Source organism: Oryzias latipes, chromosome 14 (genome assembly GCF_053564925.1).
Source record: "Oryzias latipes strain Hd-rR chromosome 14, Olatipes_Hd-rR_3.1".
Lineage (NCBI taxonomy): Eukaryota > Metazoa > Chordata > Actinopteri > Beloniformes > Adrianichthyidae > Oryzias > Oryzias latipes.
In genome coordinates, this window is record NC_136250.1 from 18,959,389 (window position 1) to 18,977,459 (window position 18,071).

General features: G+C 40.2%; 1 protein-coding gene across 3 annotated transcripts in view; it reads right to left on the bottom strand.

The window, feature by feature from the left end:
• LOC101156842 (roundabout homolog 2) overlaps positions 1-18,071 on the bottom strand; it is a 125,517-nt gene that overhangs the window by 12,506 nt on the left and 94,940 nt on the right. For all 3 annotated transcript variants that reach the window (XM_023962381.2, XM_023962382.2, XM_023962380.2), the window contains 5 exons: positions 16,425-16,546; positions 14,556-14,787; positions 4,458-4,582; positions 4,188-4,359; positions 2,412-2,588 (listed from right to left, as the gene is read on the bottom strand). In XM_023962381.2, coding sequence (XP_023818149.1) covers positions 2,412-2,588; positions 4,188-4,359; positions 4,458-4,582; positions 14,556-14,787; positions 16,425-16,546 — 828 coding nt within the window. The remainder of the gene's footprint in view (positions 1-2,411; positions 2,589-4,187; positions 4,360-4,457; positions 4,583-14,555; positions 14,788-16,424; positions 16,547-18,071) is intronic.

The following is an 18,071-nucleotide window of genomic DNA, read 5'->3' on the forward strand; positions in this document are numbered from 1 at the left end:
ACCAGGCATGTCCAAAGTGTGGCCAAATGTGGCCCGCGTTCTAATTTGATAGAATCAATAATACCCGGCCTCCAGAAATTTCTAAAAACTGTGTGCAATTTCTTGATAATGTTTTCATATTCACCATAAAGGCATTTCCAGAGGAGACATGCTATCTATGACAAGCTAACTGGGGGAAAAAAAATCAACAGGGATTTTGGTTAAAACATATTTAGATGTATTTGTTCTATGGGGAAAAATTAAAAGTATGTTATTGCAATAAAATGTTTGTTCATTTAAATTAAAATAGTTCAAAGAATGCCAAATGGTTGGCCCTCAGACATTTCCACCTAACCAAATCTGACCTTCTATGCAAAATATATGGACACCCCTGTGTTAGACAGTCTAAAACTTTCTTGTAATGATCATTTTTAAATTTTGGTCCATGACTTTTAGGACAAAATGGTGAATAATAACTATGATCAGACAGAGATAGCTGTACCGTTGTCTATTAACCATATAAATCTGTTTTGTCATCAAAACATCTTGTAAAAGTGCAGTCCCTTCTCCTGTGAAGCACAAATATCCTTGCTTTTGTTCTTTTCTTTTTTTTTTTTGGTGGGAGCTTCTTTTTTAAGAACAGTATGAAAGCAGAGTGATATTTAAACCAATCACCCGGTGCCGATTTACCTTGCCTGGTGCTTGCTGATTGTTCTATTATTTACTACCACAAAAATAAAGAAATAAAAAGTATGTCCTATGCTCTGTGAGGCAGATGATTATGTGGGAAAAAGCAACAACACAGCAGGAGAGGGTAGTTATCAAAGTGAAAAACAAACAGTTTAAGTTAAAATAGGAAAAAAGAGGTTCAGCAGCTGCAAAAGATGAAAGAAAACCAACACACACAGATGACTAAATAGTTTAAGAATACATTGAATTTCTAAAAATATTAGTGATGAAACCAGGAGAAGGAGGAAACTAGTGGTGAAATGAAAGGAAGTTAAAGATCCACTCTGATGTGAATGGTACTTTTGGTGTTTTTTGTTGCAGCGGTAATGTTAGTTTGGGGTTAGGAGGGCTGTTAGCAGATGGATGATGGGAAGCAGGGCAGGCTTCCTCAATGCCAACAGTCCCGCCCACAACTGAAAAGACAAATTTCCAATCAACTACTGCGGTTCTACAGAAATTATGTCCCAGTAAAGGACACAGGTTTTTGGATTTTGGCCAAAAACTATGTAACCATAATTGAAAGACCACTGGGAACCATTTCTAAAATTGTTAAAAAGATGATTAGATTTGGAATTTAAAGAATAACTAAGCACATTTGGTAAACTCAACTGGTATAAGAGTAGAACTAAACAAAATTCAGACTTAAAAAAGAAAGAAAGTGGAGAACAAACAAAAAAAAAAGACAAAACAAAGCAGGAAAACAAGGCTCTCACTCTACAAACAGATGATCAAGAAAAAAGAAAGAGCGATCTAAAAGAAAAAAGTGCATAAAAACAGAAAGAAAAAGTAGTTACTTTACTATTTTGACCACCGGTACTGTTCTCAGTGCAAATGTGCACCTCTGTCCTCTGATTGCGAAACATTTTACTGATTATTTCTAAACTCTGGAGCTGTTATCCATTTGAAACCGATGATAATTAATGATTTTAGACAATGTTTTTTCCCTTTTTCTTGCTGCTGGTGGCTTTGTTAATATGGAATGGTGTGAGTGTTATGTTTTTGTTCTTCACCTGGTGTTTTGCTTCTTCAGTTGGAATCATAGTAATGTATATCTATGTATATTTCTGGTCATAAATGTGCATCCATATGTCAGACATCTATAAAAAAAAGTTTTTAACGTATTTATCAAAAAATAATAATACAATCGAAGAAAAACTGTTTACAATTTAGACCTGAATTATCTGTACAGCCTTCTTTAAGTATAAAGATAAGTGAGCAACCTCCAAAATGTATTTATCAATAATACTCAAAATCAATACATATTTTTAAAAAATAAGATTGTCACCCCCAATACATTTTGTAATATTAATATCATAAATGTATACCATCACAGGTCTGCCTTGAGACACGTCAAAATTACTAACTGAAGGCGCACCTCATGTTAATGAGCAAACAACACCAGGCACGGTCTAGTAATTGCAGGGGATGTTAAATTACTTATCCCCCTTGAATGCATTAGAGTGCTGAGGTGTGGTGCTGATGGAACTCGCCACAGCCGACGCACATCACTGCACACTGAATTAAAGTAAATAGAGCCTATTTCCATCCCTCCTCTATATTTTTTCCTTTGCTCTGCATTTCATATGCCTCAAATGGAGTCACATCTGTGACGACATCAGAGCGACCCACTGCGCTTTGAGATCCTCTGTTGATTCAGACCCATATGGATTGATTTATGTCCTTTATTTATTTTTATTTTTTACCTGCATAGTTGCTTAGTCCCTTCCTCTTTTTTCTCCTCCAGTACAGCCAGGCACTGAAGCCCATGAGAACAATCCAGCAGGCCCCTCCCAGACCAGCGATGAAGGCTGGCTGCTTCACCACGTCTGAGATGCTATTGTTGCTCTCTGATCCGGTCATCACATCCTTCAGTTCTGCACCTGGAGGCACCGCACACACAGGATGGATGTAAATAAAACATGGGATTGTAAATTTCACTACAACCAAAAGGGAGAAGCATGGAGGCCAAATGTCAAGTGTTGTGTTATATTAGAAAATAAAAAGCACATTCACTGTGAAGGTCCTCACTTCTCAGGAAGGCATCAGGACAACTAAAACTCCTGTATTTTCTCCACTATAAAGCTTTAATTTTCTCATAAAATGACAGAGCGCCTTATATTTAGATCAATTCTGGTTGTGCTTAATGTTGTTGAAGTGACTTTGAGAAGTATGTGGCGCTGTCAAAATGTTTGTCTTTTTTTATGAATCTCAGACAAGGTTTATTGTAAATATGTTTTTTAACAAGGTTGGGAGTTAGCATAGTCATGATACTGTTTGCTTTAGCATTGTTAGTCTATTTTTTTAAGTGTTACTAACAAGGTTGGGTGTTCTTGTGAATAAACTACTGCGGCCAATGTGTAGTGATGTCGCACTGTACTTTTTTACGTTACTAACTAGGTTGGGAGTTAGCGTCGTTACAGTATTGTTTGTTTTAGTGGTATCAGTCTGTTCTTTTACATGTTACTAACTAGGTTGGGAGTTAGCGTAATTACAGTAACGTTTGTCTTAGCGGTATCAGCCTGTTTTTTTACGTTACTAACTAGGTTGGGAGTTAGCGTCGTTACAGTATTGTTGGTTTTAGCGGTATCAGTCTGTTTTTTTACGTGTTACTAATTAGGTTGGATGTTACTGTGAAAATGCTTATGTGGCTAACGCAGAGCATTGTCTGACTGTGTTTTTTTTTTTTAATGTTTCCAAGTTAGCATAGTCACATTAACATAAAGGTTTATTTAAAAGGTAGAAAAGAGTGCTTTTGGCATTGGGACACCCAAACGACAAGGAAAGCTGACAGGAAACAGAAAGAAAAGCAGATATAAAAAAATAAAATAAATAAACAGCATCAGTGCCTCCCATATAGAGTTAATCAATTCAGCAGTGCTCTTATCAACTTGAGCTGCAAGACACGAGATTGACAGAGCAGCTCTGACAGAGTTTGATTTTTTTTGTTGTGGCTACTGTGCTGTGAAATTAGATTCACAGTCTGCAGCAGGAACAACACCAACCCCCCCACCCTCCCTCAACGACCCCCCCGTCGTCATTAAGGTTCAGTCCACAGGCCTGTTTTCCCTCCTCTGTGCGTTAAGGTTATTATATATCAGTCAAAAGTCACAGATGAACAGCATCTGGCCCGGGCTGCCATATTGATTCTGGGCTCATATACTGTGAGCATCCTTTGGCTATTTCATAAGATGCGACGGGCTGATAAGCTCCAACAAAAACTCTGTCTCTGCTAGGTTAGCACCAGCTGCTCACATATTGAAGAGGATTATTGATATGGCTAACAGTACTTGGCACAGTGTTACCAGCCACTACACTTAATGAATCACTATTGATTTCTCCACAGATGTCTACGCTGTAGAGCGCAGTCTTCTTTCTTTTGGTGTGATAAATTGATAAATCATCTCGCAGACCCCTGATGTGCTATATGGACCCGTTTTTCAGGTATTTGATCCCGGCTTTCGAGTGTGTGAGTGGATTACCCAAAATGATGAGCTGGGGTTTGCTCTTGGCCCCCACCCCGGCGCTGGTGCTCGCAGCCACCTCCACGCTGTAATGCACCCCGGTCTGCAAACCCCCGACTACCACTGAACGGATGGTTGCATCCACAGATTTATTGACGTGAAAGCGGGTATCGTTGGCCAGACACCAAATCTGACAGAGACAAAAGCAGCGGAAAGTGTAAGTGTAAAGTTGTATAATGCATGAGGAGGCAAAAGAAAAAAGCAGCCTTGGAGGTGGAGTTCATCTACCTTGTACTCCTGGATGATGCCGTTTTGTTGCTCAGGGGGGGGAGGATCCCACGACACGCTAATGGATGTGCTGTTGTGGCTTCCCACTGTCAACACTGTCACTTGCTGCGGAGGCGCACTGGGAGCTGAGGGGTCAAGAGATTAAAATGATGGGGGGAAAAAAAGTCTACCTCAGAAGAAATTAGCACAATAACTCAATAAGCCGTGCATAGTTAAAACGAGTTAATTTATTTCAACCTGTCAAAGAAGGAGGTGTCTCTCTATCGCAACTCATATTGTCTCGGAAAGCCCTGCAAAAACGTGCTTTCGCAGTCTGCCTGGCAGCAGGAATTCAGGGGCGCCTCATCTCTCTAAGTATGAGAATCCAATATCTTAATGGCATCCTGTGTTACTCAGGTCAAGGATTTGAAGTCCAAACTGCTCCTTACTAATTGCACAGATGACAGCGATTCCCAGAAGATCAGCAAGTTTGGATGTGCATGAAAGTTTTGTGCCAAGAAAAAAAAAAATCATCTGGTTTATCGCCTCAAATGTTGAGCCTTGAGGTGCCAAATTCAAACTTTGTCTTTGATGAGAAATCTTTTAAATGCACCAATTTGATGATAACCTGGCAGATCGAAAGAGACAGTGGGCAACAGGAGGGCAAACAGACCTTTTTAGGCACAAACTGTCTTTGTTCATTCACTAGAAGAATAAAAAAAATGGTAAAAGAAGGTATGACTGAGTTAGAAGATTCAAACATAAAGAGGTTAACACTCATTGGTCACTTTATTACCTACACCTTGCTAGTACCAGGCTGGACCCCCTTTGCCTTCAGAACTGCCTCAATCCTTGGTGGCACAGATTCAACAACGTACTAGAGTCATACCTCAGAAATTTTGGTTAATAATGAAATGACATCATCACACAGTTGCTGCTGATTTGTCGGTGGTATATGACGCCAATCTCCCGTTCCACCACATCCCAAAGGTGATCTATTGGGTTGAGATCTGGTGATTGTGGAGGTCATTTGAGTCCAGTGAACTCATTGTCATGTTCAAAAAACCAGTCTGAGATGATTCCAGCTTTATGACATGGTGCCTTATTCCGCTGGAAGTAGCCATCAGAAGATGGTCCACTGTGGTCAGAAAGGGATGGACTATAGTCAGCAACAATACTTAGGCTGTGGCGTTGTAACCATGTTCACCTGGTAATGAGAGGCCCAAAGTGTGTCTAAATAATATCCCCCACATTATTATACCACCACCGCCAGCTTGCACCATTGAGACAAGGCAGGATGGATCCATGCTTTCATGTTGTTGATGCCAAATTCTGACCCTACCATCCGAATGTTGCAACAGAAATGGAGACTCATCAGACCAGACGATGTTTTTCTAATCTTTTGTCCAATTTTGATGAGTGTGTGTGAATTGTGGCCTCAGTTTCCTGTTCTTAGCTGACAGGGGCGGTGCCCGGTGTTGTCTTCTGCTGCTGTTGCCTAACTGCCTCAACGCTGGACGTGTTGTGCTTCTCTGCAGACCTCGGTTGTAACCAGTGGTTATTTGAGTTCCTGTTGCCTTTCTATCAGCTGGAAACAGTCTGGCCATTCTCCTCTGACTTATGGCGTCCACAAGACATTTCCACCTACAGAACTGCCGCTCACTGGATATTTTCTCTTTTTCAGACCATTTCCTGTAAACTTTAGAGATTGTTGTGGGTGAAAATCCCAGCAAATCAGCAGTTTCTGAAATACTCAGACCAGTCTGTCTGACAGCAACAACCATGCCTCTTTCAAAGTCCCTTCAATCACCTTTCTTCCCCAGTCTGATGCTCAGTTTGAACTGCAGCAGAAAGTCTCGACCATGTCTACATGCCTAAATGCATTGAGATGCTGCCATGTGATTGGCTGATTTCAAATTTGCCTGAACGAGCAGTTGAACAGGTGTGCCTAATATAGTGGCCAATGAGTGTATATATAATAATAATCATATAAAGAAACATTATTGCCCAAACTAAAGCTGTGAATCCAATTCTCCAGATTGACTTGATATTTTAAGAACAGCTAGACTATGCAGATCTCTTCAAGGAGGCAGGAGTGAGCCTCACACCGCTCTAACCATCAAGACTATGAGATGTGATCTAATGTTGCGCGACCATATGGAGAGCCCGGCATCTGGCTCACCTAATGAACACAAGCAGGCAGCAAAACAACAGACCTCCTTTTAGTTAGAAAGATAAAAGAACCAGCCTGAATAATTTAGTTTAAAAGAGAGGCCTTAAACAAATATGGCAACATTCCCAAAGATTTCAGCAGACGGCATCACAAAGACGTCCCGTCTGCCAAATGAGATCTATTGTTGTTGTACTTAGCATAATATTAAACCCAATGGAGGAATATATTCTGCTTCTTAGGTAGTGTTATAATGATGAGACAGATACCAACTGCACAAAAGTTGACTGTCCGGCTACCGAAATGGCTTAATAATACACGAAAGATGGACATAAATAAACTTCAGGGGAGACATGCGGATATAGAGACAGAATCGTGCGGCTTTATTAGAGGGGAGGGCTTGATGGGTGCGGTTTGGGTTCGCGTGACCCGTCAGGGGGAGAGGTTCCTGCAAATCAATACAGAGTTGTGAGTGATCGGTGCTAACCAAAGGATAAAACAAATCTCGAACAAATGTCCTCATTTATTTTCCATGCCACAAAGGTCAGTGACTGCTTTGATGAGGCCCAAACTACAGCCATTAAGGTCAGTGTATTGAATTTAAATTGAGCTGTATTCTAGTAGAAGGTTTTGGGACTGCGACCAAACATTATTACTGAATTACAGGCCCTGCTGTTGTTGCAGCACACTATGCTACACGGCAAACTATTTAAGATGTGCAAAAAATTCAAGCCTTGTTTTTTAGACATGCAAGTTCTTTGACCAGGTTTGAAGTTTGAAAGCAATTGTTGGACCCCACCATTCAAAAGGAGGCTATACAGCCATCCTGGAAGCAGAGTGGTGGACCTACACTCATCCATCCGTCCCCAATTTGAAAACTAGACAGGCAGGAATCTTTGTACGGGTAAAAATTCCCTTGGTTCTATGTATGTATTTGTTATTGTTGATTTGTTATGAATTTTGTTTGTTTGTGGTTAAAAAACAAATTTTTCCCAGGTTAGGACTACAGTCCAATAATCCATTTTAGTAGTGTGTGTGGGGGGGGGGGGTCTGGATAAAGGCCTTGTCACACTCATTCTGTACATTTGTTTTCATTATTTTAAAAACAAAAAAAACAAAATTATGCTCTGATAGTAAGTGCTACTTTTAGATTTTATGAGGATTTATCATATTTTCAGTTTGTTCACTTTTTTTCCTAAAGTTAGTCGTTTCCTCTTTTTACACTGTTTTGTGTCATTATAATCAAACTAGACTATAATTAGGTTTATAAAAAGTCAAAAAAGATTGAACTATTTGTTTGGTACTAGCAACAAAAAACCTAGCATTGGGCTGCATAACATTAACTTGAAGTATTTTGAAATATCAGTCCACTCGAAAGCTTATTTTATCTTTTTTAATTCTTGTCTGGAACTCCTTGTTTCTAGATTTTGATGTCTTATGAGATTTCTCACAAGTAAACATTACTACTTTGTAGTGATGTTCCTCTAAACACGAGTGTTCCTTCTCTATTTTAGGCTACTTACTTGCTCTGTAAAAATCACCTCATCTCAGCTTCTTTTATAAATGTGCAACACTTGTAAATGTTTATGGTGGCACAGGCCAAGGCATGAACACAAATCATTTCAAATCATTTCAAACAAAGTGCTGCAGATGTACAGCAGAGGAAAGCCAATTGCTTTACAACTAATGTAAAGCCTAAATCAGAGGACAAGCAGGAGCCTTTTGATGTGCTTGTCATCCTTATAATTTCTGAGGCAATCCGGCGTCAAATCAAATCATAATCATAAATGTGTAGGGAGAAACAAAACAGGCAAAGACAAACATTCCAAAGATAATGGACCTCTGTCATTTCTAGAGCATTTTTAAGTGCAGAAAACTTATTTTAAGAACAGAAAAAGAAATGTGCTGCATATATAATAGTTTTGATTTTACACAATTTTTTATGCTTTCCTGTTCCTTAGAGTGTGGCAAAGACAATAAATCATGTATCATATCTCTTTTATTTATTTAATAATGTGCATGCATTTAGTAAAAAAGCTTAAAGTAGAAAGAAAAAAAGAAAAACAAACAGCCATCACAGTCATTTTTTTTTTTTACATTTTGTGGCTCCACACATTGTGATCATCCCATAAAAGAGATTGGACTTGTGCATTATACACTTGCAATCTTCAAATGCACCATCCTGGAAGTAATCTTTACTTTTTCCTTCCCGGAGATTCTTTCAGTGAAGCTGCTTCAGCAAAAAAGATGGATCCTTTACAGTCAGTTAAAGGTTTGTTTGTAAGAAGTCAGGAACCATTATCTGTTTTTTTTCCCCCCTTAATTTCCGTAAGTGTCTCAAAGCAGCGTTGAGAAAACGCAAACATAAAAAGCATAGAAGGATACAGCATAGAAAGCATAGAGCAGTGTAAACAAATTCTAATACTGATTTAACTGTGTATTTTTAAAACAATCTTTGACTTAAAAAAAAGTTTTTCTCAAAGTCTTTTTTTCTTGTCTTTGTTCCTAGAATGAATAGTTTTATAACAAATTGTTTTAACACTTTAAAAACACATTCCAATAAAAACTGTGTTTTTGGTGTTTTAACATGTTCTGGGGCATTTTTCTGAAGATGAAGGACACATATAGAAAATGAAGCTCAATGTTATGTTTAGGAGTATTTCTTTATTCTAATTGTTGTGAATCAGGAAAAGAAGAAAATGCAACTGGATATTGATCGCATTTGTGAAAATACTCCACCAGCTCCCTACTCCACTCCATTCTGATGGATCCACTCCAAACTGTACAACTGGATGGCTCCAATATTTTGTTGCAGCGTTAACGATAGATTGGGGGTGTAAGGCGCTGTAAGCTAGAGGGAGACAGTGTGAAGGCTGTGTCACACATCCACTATGTATATATTTTCCACACTTTCCACGTATGAAATTTCAGTCTTTCGTGATACATCTTGATACGTTATGATACTCAGAAGTGTTTCTCGAGTTGGTCATTTGTTGATGTGCACAGATGTCTGTCGAGGGTTTCGGCTGACAGGTTTTGCGTGAATTCGGTTTTGAGCTGTTCGAAATTTTTGGTGGGTTGAGAATGATGTTATTTACGCGTATTTTGCGTAGTTTATACGCAATTAATATGTAAATATTACGCAGGATTTTTGCGAGATGCATGAACTTGTGGCTTTCCACGACCCTTCCACATATGTCTAATGGACTTTTCACGTATGTACCAGCGATGTATAACTTTTAAATCGTGTATACGGCGCACATATGTTAAAATGACGTAATTAATGCATGATTCACTAATGAATTGGATATAAACAGCTTAATAATCACGCACGGTTCATGTTCTATGTCGATTTAAGTGTTCTTTACTTGGTTTATTTATACGTCTTCGATGGTTTCTCAGTTTTTCCTCTTATATTCACGTATGACTAATTTTCATCCATGCAATATGCACAAAATGTACGTAGTGGCTATTTGACACGCTCTTAAACAGCAACGGGTAGGGAAGGGGGGGCGGGGTTGCTCCGTGCCAATAGAGGCTAATTTGAACTACTTCGGCTTTGCAGAAAGCTTGTCCTAGAAAGCGACACTGGTTTCTGGATTTTGGTTTAAGACGGCATAATCATAATTGAAAGACGATGGGAATGCTTGGAAAACAGATAAAATCATGTTTCATCTTCAATTTTTAACATATAAAAAGTAAAAGAGAAGATTCTAAACTAACCCAATTTGACATCCGGTAACTTTCAGACGTAAATGTTCTATTTGTGTTGAAATGATGAACCCTGGCGGCAGTTTAACAGCTTGTAAAGTTCGCTGTTTGATTTCGCAGTCCTACTTGTTGATTGAAAAGGTTGGATTTGTTAGTCCTGGATTGTTAAGGAGCCTGGACTCCCAACTGTTTGAAAGTACAGGGTAGTTATTTGGCTGTGATCTCCATCCATCTGTCTGGGCTGAATAGTGTCTGATAACAGACAATTCACTGAGGAGTCATGACAAGTCCAGCTTGATAAAAAAACATTTACCGTACCTCTGAGGGCTTTGATTTGAAAAGAGAGAGATTGAGTTGTCTAACAAAAAAAAGCCTCTGTTATTTATTTGTATTTTTTGTAACTGTACAGTTGTTTTTCATTTCATTTTGCAGTTCTTTTTCATGTTTTTGCCTTACATAAACTCATTCTCAGTCTAATATCTGTTGATGTGCAAACAATAAAAACACATTGTCATAAATTATTTCGGGTTTGTTTTTGCAGCACAGCTACGACAGATCAGTGAGCCAGCTTCCTCTCAAACTGCTGTCTAATTACAGGGTAAAAGTGAGAACAGATAAATGTGGAAGAGAATAATTGGAGGAGCAGGAAGTGAAAAGATGCATCGTGCTGGGAAAGAAATTGGGTGCTGGATGCAAGATGAGCCACATAAGTTAGTATTTCATTCTAATCTGATCCCCTCTTTAACCCATCTAAAATAAAAACGGGATGACAGCAAGTTTATTTGAAGTTGTGCCTTTTTTTGTACCAAATTTTCTAAAGAAATTTTAACCAAAAGTTGAAATGTATTTTCTTTGGATTAAAAATCAAATTTCCAAAAAAAGCCTAATTTGTTCTAAGTTTTATTAAAGGACCTACAGTGTGGGACCTTCAGCCTGTCAGAGTAAACTCCATCCGTATATATTACCTTTGGAACACTAAAGAACCATTTATTTAATTAATTATTCATAAGTTTTGTAGATCGTTTTCCTACCCTGAAATAAGACGACTCAATCTCTGAGTCACCGGCTTTCACTCCGTGTGGGTGGCGCCCATTTAACCCTTGTGCTATCCTAGGCACTTTAACATTGGGAGTTGGGTCATCTAGACCCAGTAGACAGTGCGCTGAACCTATTTTCTTCAATCAATTGTGATCTTCACTGGTGTCCATGGATTACATGAAATCTTTCCACCTTTATCCACCTTTGTCATGGTAGGGAGAACATGTCAATGGAAGGGTGTGGTCATCTAAGATAGTACAAGGGTTAATGACGTCAACTTGACAGCGTGTCTGCGTTTCACCCACGAAAACAAACAAAATCCGAACTCTTGCAAAGATGGATGTCAATGCTGTGCATATAAATGGAAAACGTTTTGCTGATCACCGCTAGCTCCGTGGAGAAAGTGGGTGTGTGCGTTACACTGGGGGCGGTGCCGCCAGTGCAGACTCTTCCTGGAAGGGGCGGTTCTCACCTTTCTGATGTCACAATGTGAGAACCCGCTCGTTTTCCTGGATTGGGAGGGGCTGGTGCTCAGAAAGCAGGGTTTTAGGGGAATGTTCAGAAATCCATGAAAGGATCAAAATACAGCTTTGGGGTTTCTTCTTGTGTGGAATAAAAGCTCTAAAAGTAGATTTTGTTTGACATAAGCTCTTTAAATCATTTTACTTGTACAGTAGAAACTAATAAAGTGTAAGATTAAAACTTTCCTTGTTCAAAAGAAATATTCTCAAACTAAATAAAGACACAAAAAAAGGACCCAGGCATAGACAGAAACAACACATTTTCTGTGTTGTAATAGAAAAAAAGAGACGTTTGTGAACATTGTTTTTACCAAATAAATCCCAAAACACAGAATGAAGATACATCTACAAAGATAAAAAAAAAATAGATAAAAAAAATTTAGCCAAACAGGCTGCAAGATGACCTCCCAAAGGAATAGTTTAAGACGAGCATCTTTTCCTTCATTCAACCTGTTTTTTCTTATTTATCTTTAACCCGGCAATTCCAACAGCTTTCTTTTTCTGTTTTGAACACCTGCAGCAATAAATATGACTTTGGAAACACTCCTAAATGGATGACACCTTTGGAGGCTGCCTGTATGAGTTATTGGAAAAAATGGCACCTGAGGATGAGTAATGGCTGCAATATCAATAGTCTCTAAGGGATGCAACGAGGAGGAGGTTCTTCCAATCATATTTTTTTTAGGAAACTTTCGGTGAAGTTTCAGTGGGAAGCTAAGATGAGGAATTCTGTAGGAAAATTTCATTAAACGGAAAAAGGATGTTATGTTAAAAAAGTTCATTAGTATTTTTACAGGATCGTGTGCACAATGCTCAAAATGTCTCACTTGGATGACTTTTGACAGGCATTTTTGCCCCCCAAAAAAATCCTAATTTGGCTTCTCTCATTGAATTAGAGCAGAGACTGAGCTGTGAACCCGGACTTTAGGGTAGACCTCAGCCACGCTCAAAAGAAAACTCATTATCCTTGCCTGTATTGGTGATCGTTCACTTACAGTCCACAGCTCACGGCTGTGGGTGAGGGTACGGACGTATTGACGAGTAAACCCAAGGCTTTCCCCTCTGACTCTTTCTCTTTACTTTAACGGCTGTGCAGATCCATCGATCATTTTCACACCTGGTCGGTCCCCTGCTTGGACCCAGGAAGCCTAGATATTTTATATTTCAGAGGTTCTGGCTTTAGGTAAATGGTGGGCGAAGCATGTTTTGTGTTACAAACGTTGAACATTGGTGGAAAGCTATGCACACACCTGGCGATCGATGTGCTTTAAAGAACCTGCATTAAGCGAGGACAGCTGTCCATCAAAAACTTTAATGCAGCGGACACACCGAGCATGTGAGTCGCATTCAAGAACCATAGCATAAAGCATATGCCTACAAATCGACTAAATTCTTTATATCACTTGAAATCATTAACTCCGTTAAATTCATCATTGCGCTCTTGAACGCGCTGAACAGAAGTTCCTAAACGTACGTTTAGCCCATTGTGTTTGCACTGGACCACCAAGGAAGGGGCTTCTTCTTTTACTCTTTACTGGCGCATGGCCGCCCCCTACAGCTGATGTGAAATGTCGAAGCGGTGCAAATCTTGCTCCAGGTTTTTCCTTTACAGCTCTCTTTCAGTACTTAAAGACTTGGTGTCAATGGCCTTGTGGTGGAGAGTTCACTCATTAGAGACCCCAAAACTTGTGAGTTCAAATCCATTCCAAAGACTCTAAATGGCTAAATAATTAAATAATATTTTTCAGGTGGGCCACGGACTACAATTATCAACGTTTGATCTGGTTTAGCTCGCAAGCGGCTAAGTTGGTTAAGTGCTGGATTGGCACATGGGAAATCAGGTTTTGAGTCCCAGGGGGCGTGATGAGCTTCATCCAGTGTGGGACCCTTGGCACTACTGCCTAACCATGTAGCCACAAGAGGGCCAAAGTCTGGGTCTCCCTGTACCAGTCCCCAGCCCGGAGGTGGAGTTAGGAAGAGCATCAGGTGTAAAAAATCTCTACCAAAACCACCTGTGTGACTCAGTGAAACCTGATTTGCTCCTAAAGGGATATGCTGAAAGGTGAACGACAACGATTTGGTTGAATGGTGCAACACGTAGTGTACAAAAACAGTCATAGAAACTTGCAAAGCTATGCATGAACTCAAAAGACCACATTTCCAAGTGTTTACATAGACTTTTCATTGGAACTGGTCCCTTGAATGCCTGTGGCCGAGGGAGGTTTGACCATAGCTTAAGTGTGCTCATTTGGCTGGGAGTGTATGGCGGCAGGTTTACAATAGATACTTGGTTAAAGACCCCAAAACTGCAATAAGATCCAGACAAGAGCAGACTGAGAGAAGTGCATGAGTCAGTCCCTCCCCTCTCCCTCTGCCCACTGTCCCTCAGAGGTCTCAGGCTGTCACAGAACCCTCACTGCAATGTGTCAGAGACTAGTTTTCACACACAAAATAATACGGTTGTGCAGCAGCAAGCGTGAGTGGGTGGGTGCACTTCAAATGCCATTATCCATTACTGTCTACCCAAGGAGCCATTACTGGTAGCAACTAAATATAAAAGTCGAGAGAGACATAATGCAAGAACCTCATGCATTAACAACGATATTTCAGGTTTTTTTTCATCATTAAGTCGGGGAAAAAATTAATTTTTCCAAGACATATGAATTATATGTCACTTACCTTCTTCCATGGTGCGTGTTGTCATAGATTCACTGTCTGCACCCTGGAACTCGTTGAAGTATGGTCGCACTTTAATCTCATAGACGATGCCTTTCTTTAGATCAGAGAGAGTTATGTCCCTCTCAGAGGCTACCCTTAGGTCTTGGATCTGCCAAGGCCCCGGGGAGGGCAGCCCGGATGTTTGTCGGTAAAGCACGCGGTAGCCTTGAATAAACTGAGATGGATTCTCCACCTGTGAAGGAAGGAGACACAAAAAGGAGTGGAGGATTGTGGGAGGTGTCCTATGCTTTTTTTAGGCTAAATTGTTGGCTAAACTCTGTGTGGGGGGGCCGATATCTGCTCAGCAAGTCATTCATATTAACTAGCACCAGAGAAACGGTCCAAGCAATGCTTCACTTTATGTCCTATTGTACTTTTGATAAATACTTTTTAAGTTTTGGGCAGATTTTGCCCAAACAATTGGTTTGTTAATCTGAGCCCAAGCAGAAACAGCTTTCAATGTATAAAAAGTTAATGATCTGATATCTAGAATCGGTCAAATTATGTTTTACTGACGTCTCGAGATGTCAAGACTGGTCACATCAGGATGAATGCTTCAGATATTTTGGCATTTTTGCATCAGGGGGAATGGATGAAGTAACGATGCCTACATTGTTTTTGTTTGTTTGTTTGTTTATTGAGACTCTAATAAAAAAACCTCTCAAAAAACAAATGCCCTTAATTTTCTATTTCAAGAAAAGCGATTTTATTTACCCAATACAAACAAACATGTTCTTAGCAGAATTTTTTGAATTCAATTGAATTCAAATTCAATTTTCCGTTCTATTAATAGTTTTGTTATTCTAAATGTTCTTTTGGTGACCAACTTTTTTTTTTTTTAGTTCTTATCAAACCATTTTTCTTACCCCTTTGGCAGACTTTCCTTTTTGCTTATTTAAGAACATTTTCCAAATTTTAGAATTTTTGACTCTAGAGGCCTGTTTTTCCAGAACATTTGTTCTCTGCAAAGGGACAAAATCTGAAATTACAAATAGAATTGTTTTCCCTTTTTTGATACATTTGTTATTTTTTAGAATGTAGGTGAATAAATGTAAATTTCTGTCCCCAAAAATCAGATTTTTCATTAAAGCATTTTTTTCCCCTGTTGTTATTGGAAGCTGAAGCCCGATTAGGTCAGAGACAAACATGAAGGAAACTAGGCCACTCACTGTGCCAATTCCCTTAGAAATAATCAAAGTTAATTGATATACAAACCCTCAAAGTGGGATTAGTAACATTTGTGGAACTGTTCTCTCAGGATGGACTCATGGCAAGAACGCCTTTTTGAAAGTCATGCCAACTTAACCCACTTTAACAGCGAAACTTTTGCTGGGAATTCTCTCACTCTAAATGGACGCAGATCAAACGGGGTCTGTGGGCACACTAAGACTGGCCACAAACACAATTTCCTCCCCCATCATGTCTGTCCAGGAGCTGCATCATGGCGCCGAAACAGCAGGCGCATTGTGTCTGCAGCAGCCAGCGCTAAAGACACCTTTGCCAACAGACTCCTGACAAAAGCTGTCTGCATTCTGCTCCCCGAAATGACAGATGCAACACTTAATGGTGAGCTATTTGTCCACAGCAGAAGCATCCGTTTGGATTCTTTCATGAAGTCAAAGCAGCCTAAAATGGTACAAAAGCACCTGTTCAGTTCATGAACACAATATTCCTTCCAAATGTACGCCGGGCAATCCACACAGGGAAAAAGCCAACAAGAAGGTTTCTGATCAAGCTTAGGCTATTCTCTGAAAGTATTTGTTTCAGCAGGATTACTACTAAGCACAGTAATATCCCTTTTATTTCTTTTTTAATGCAGTAAGTACTCACAGCCCATGTGACTTGCACTGAAGTGGAGCTGAGAACTACAGGATTATGCATGGTGACAACAACATCCCCCAACTCCTTCTGCACGCGACGATGGTCCACTCCCTGACCTGTGGGACTAATGTCTGAGGAAGAGAAAGAAAACGTCACGTTAATCCAGTCGGTAATGGCGTTTAACGACTTATCAATCAACCCTATAACACTGGCGCTGGCGACACCTAAATAACATTTTGACATACCATAAATCTTCGACCGTTTATGTTACGGCCGCAAATGTAACTGATAGGGAGGCATCAGCAGAATCTTGGTAAATGGTAAATGGCGTATACTTATGTAGCGCTTTTCCACCTACAAGTCCCAAAGCGCTTTACAGACACAGACCCATTCACCCAGTCACACACGCACATTCACACACTGGTGGCGGTTCCGCTGCCGGACACTGGCGCCAACCTCCCACCAGAGGCAAGGTGGGGTTCAGTGTCTTGCCCAAGGACACTTCCACTCATGGGCGTGCAAGGCGGGAATCGAACCTGCAATATTACGATCATGGGTCGACCGCCCTACTGCTGCACCACGGCCGCCCCATCTTCAAGATTTCATGCCGACGTTTTTTTTTTGAAAATCCTCAGCATGGACATGAATGGCAGTCAGTCAGGCAGGGATGACGCTATTATGAAATTAGCTGAAAGCTGGACGGCCACAGGGCAGTGGCAGCTGGATCGCCAGCCGACAGCAGCTCTGACTGGATGATGTGTAAATGTCCCCGGTGACAGCGGTCATTCATTTCAAGTGCCACAGTCCACCAGCCGCCTGGAAGTCCGGGGGTATATAAAAAGTGGCACACATTATATTTTTTTCATTATAATTAGCCCTTCTTGTGCGTGTTGCTCTTCTTCTATGAACAGTCCAGCAAGGACAATGTTCTATCTTCTTTGTAGTCTTCTCAGCATCAACTCCAATTCATTAATACAGAAGTCTCAGAGTCACTGTGGTGCTATCAACGCCATGATGAGTTTTTTGCAGCATCAATACCGTCTCCTCTTTAATATGCAGGACCCACGGTGACGTCCGGTCCTCACCGGGCCTCTGGCCAATGTCAATAGCTCTTGTAAAATGCCTGCGCTGTAGGATTTCCAACAATCTGACGGGTTGGTAGGGTCGATCCTCAGACCATTTTGGGGGACCTTGGATACCCTCCTATCAGTTAGTTATGATGCAGCTGCCTTCCTGCCACACCCCCGTCACAGTGCAACCTTGAAATGTGCTCGGGCAGCCACTGACTGATGTCAAAAAAAACGTCCAGTTTGTAAAATTTGCGTTTTTAAAAAAACCTTTGTGGTCACCACATGGAGTGTAAAAATGCGACTGCATACTGTTGTGCAGTCACATGCTGAATTTGCTAAAAAACTTGCAGTTAATTCCCCGCTGTGGCATTTTGAGAGATGTGACCGCCGTCTTACGCGATCCATGTGAATCTGCGGATTCCTGTGTTGAGAAAACAATACTGGATTTGTGGCAAAATGCAACACTTTACGAACATGCAAAGCTGCTTTTCTCCAAGACAAAATCTGCTGCAATGATATTGATTTTGTTACCACTTTCCTACTGTATCAGTGCAAGATGGCTTTTTCTCTGCTTCAGAATTGTGTC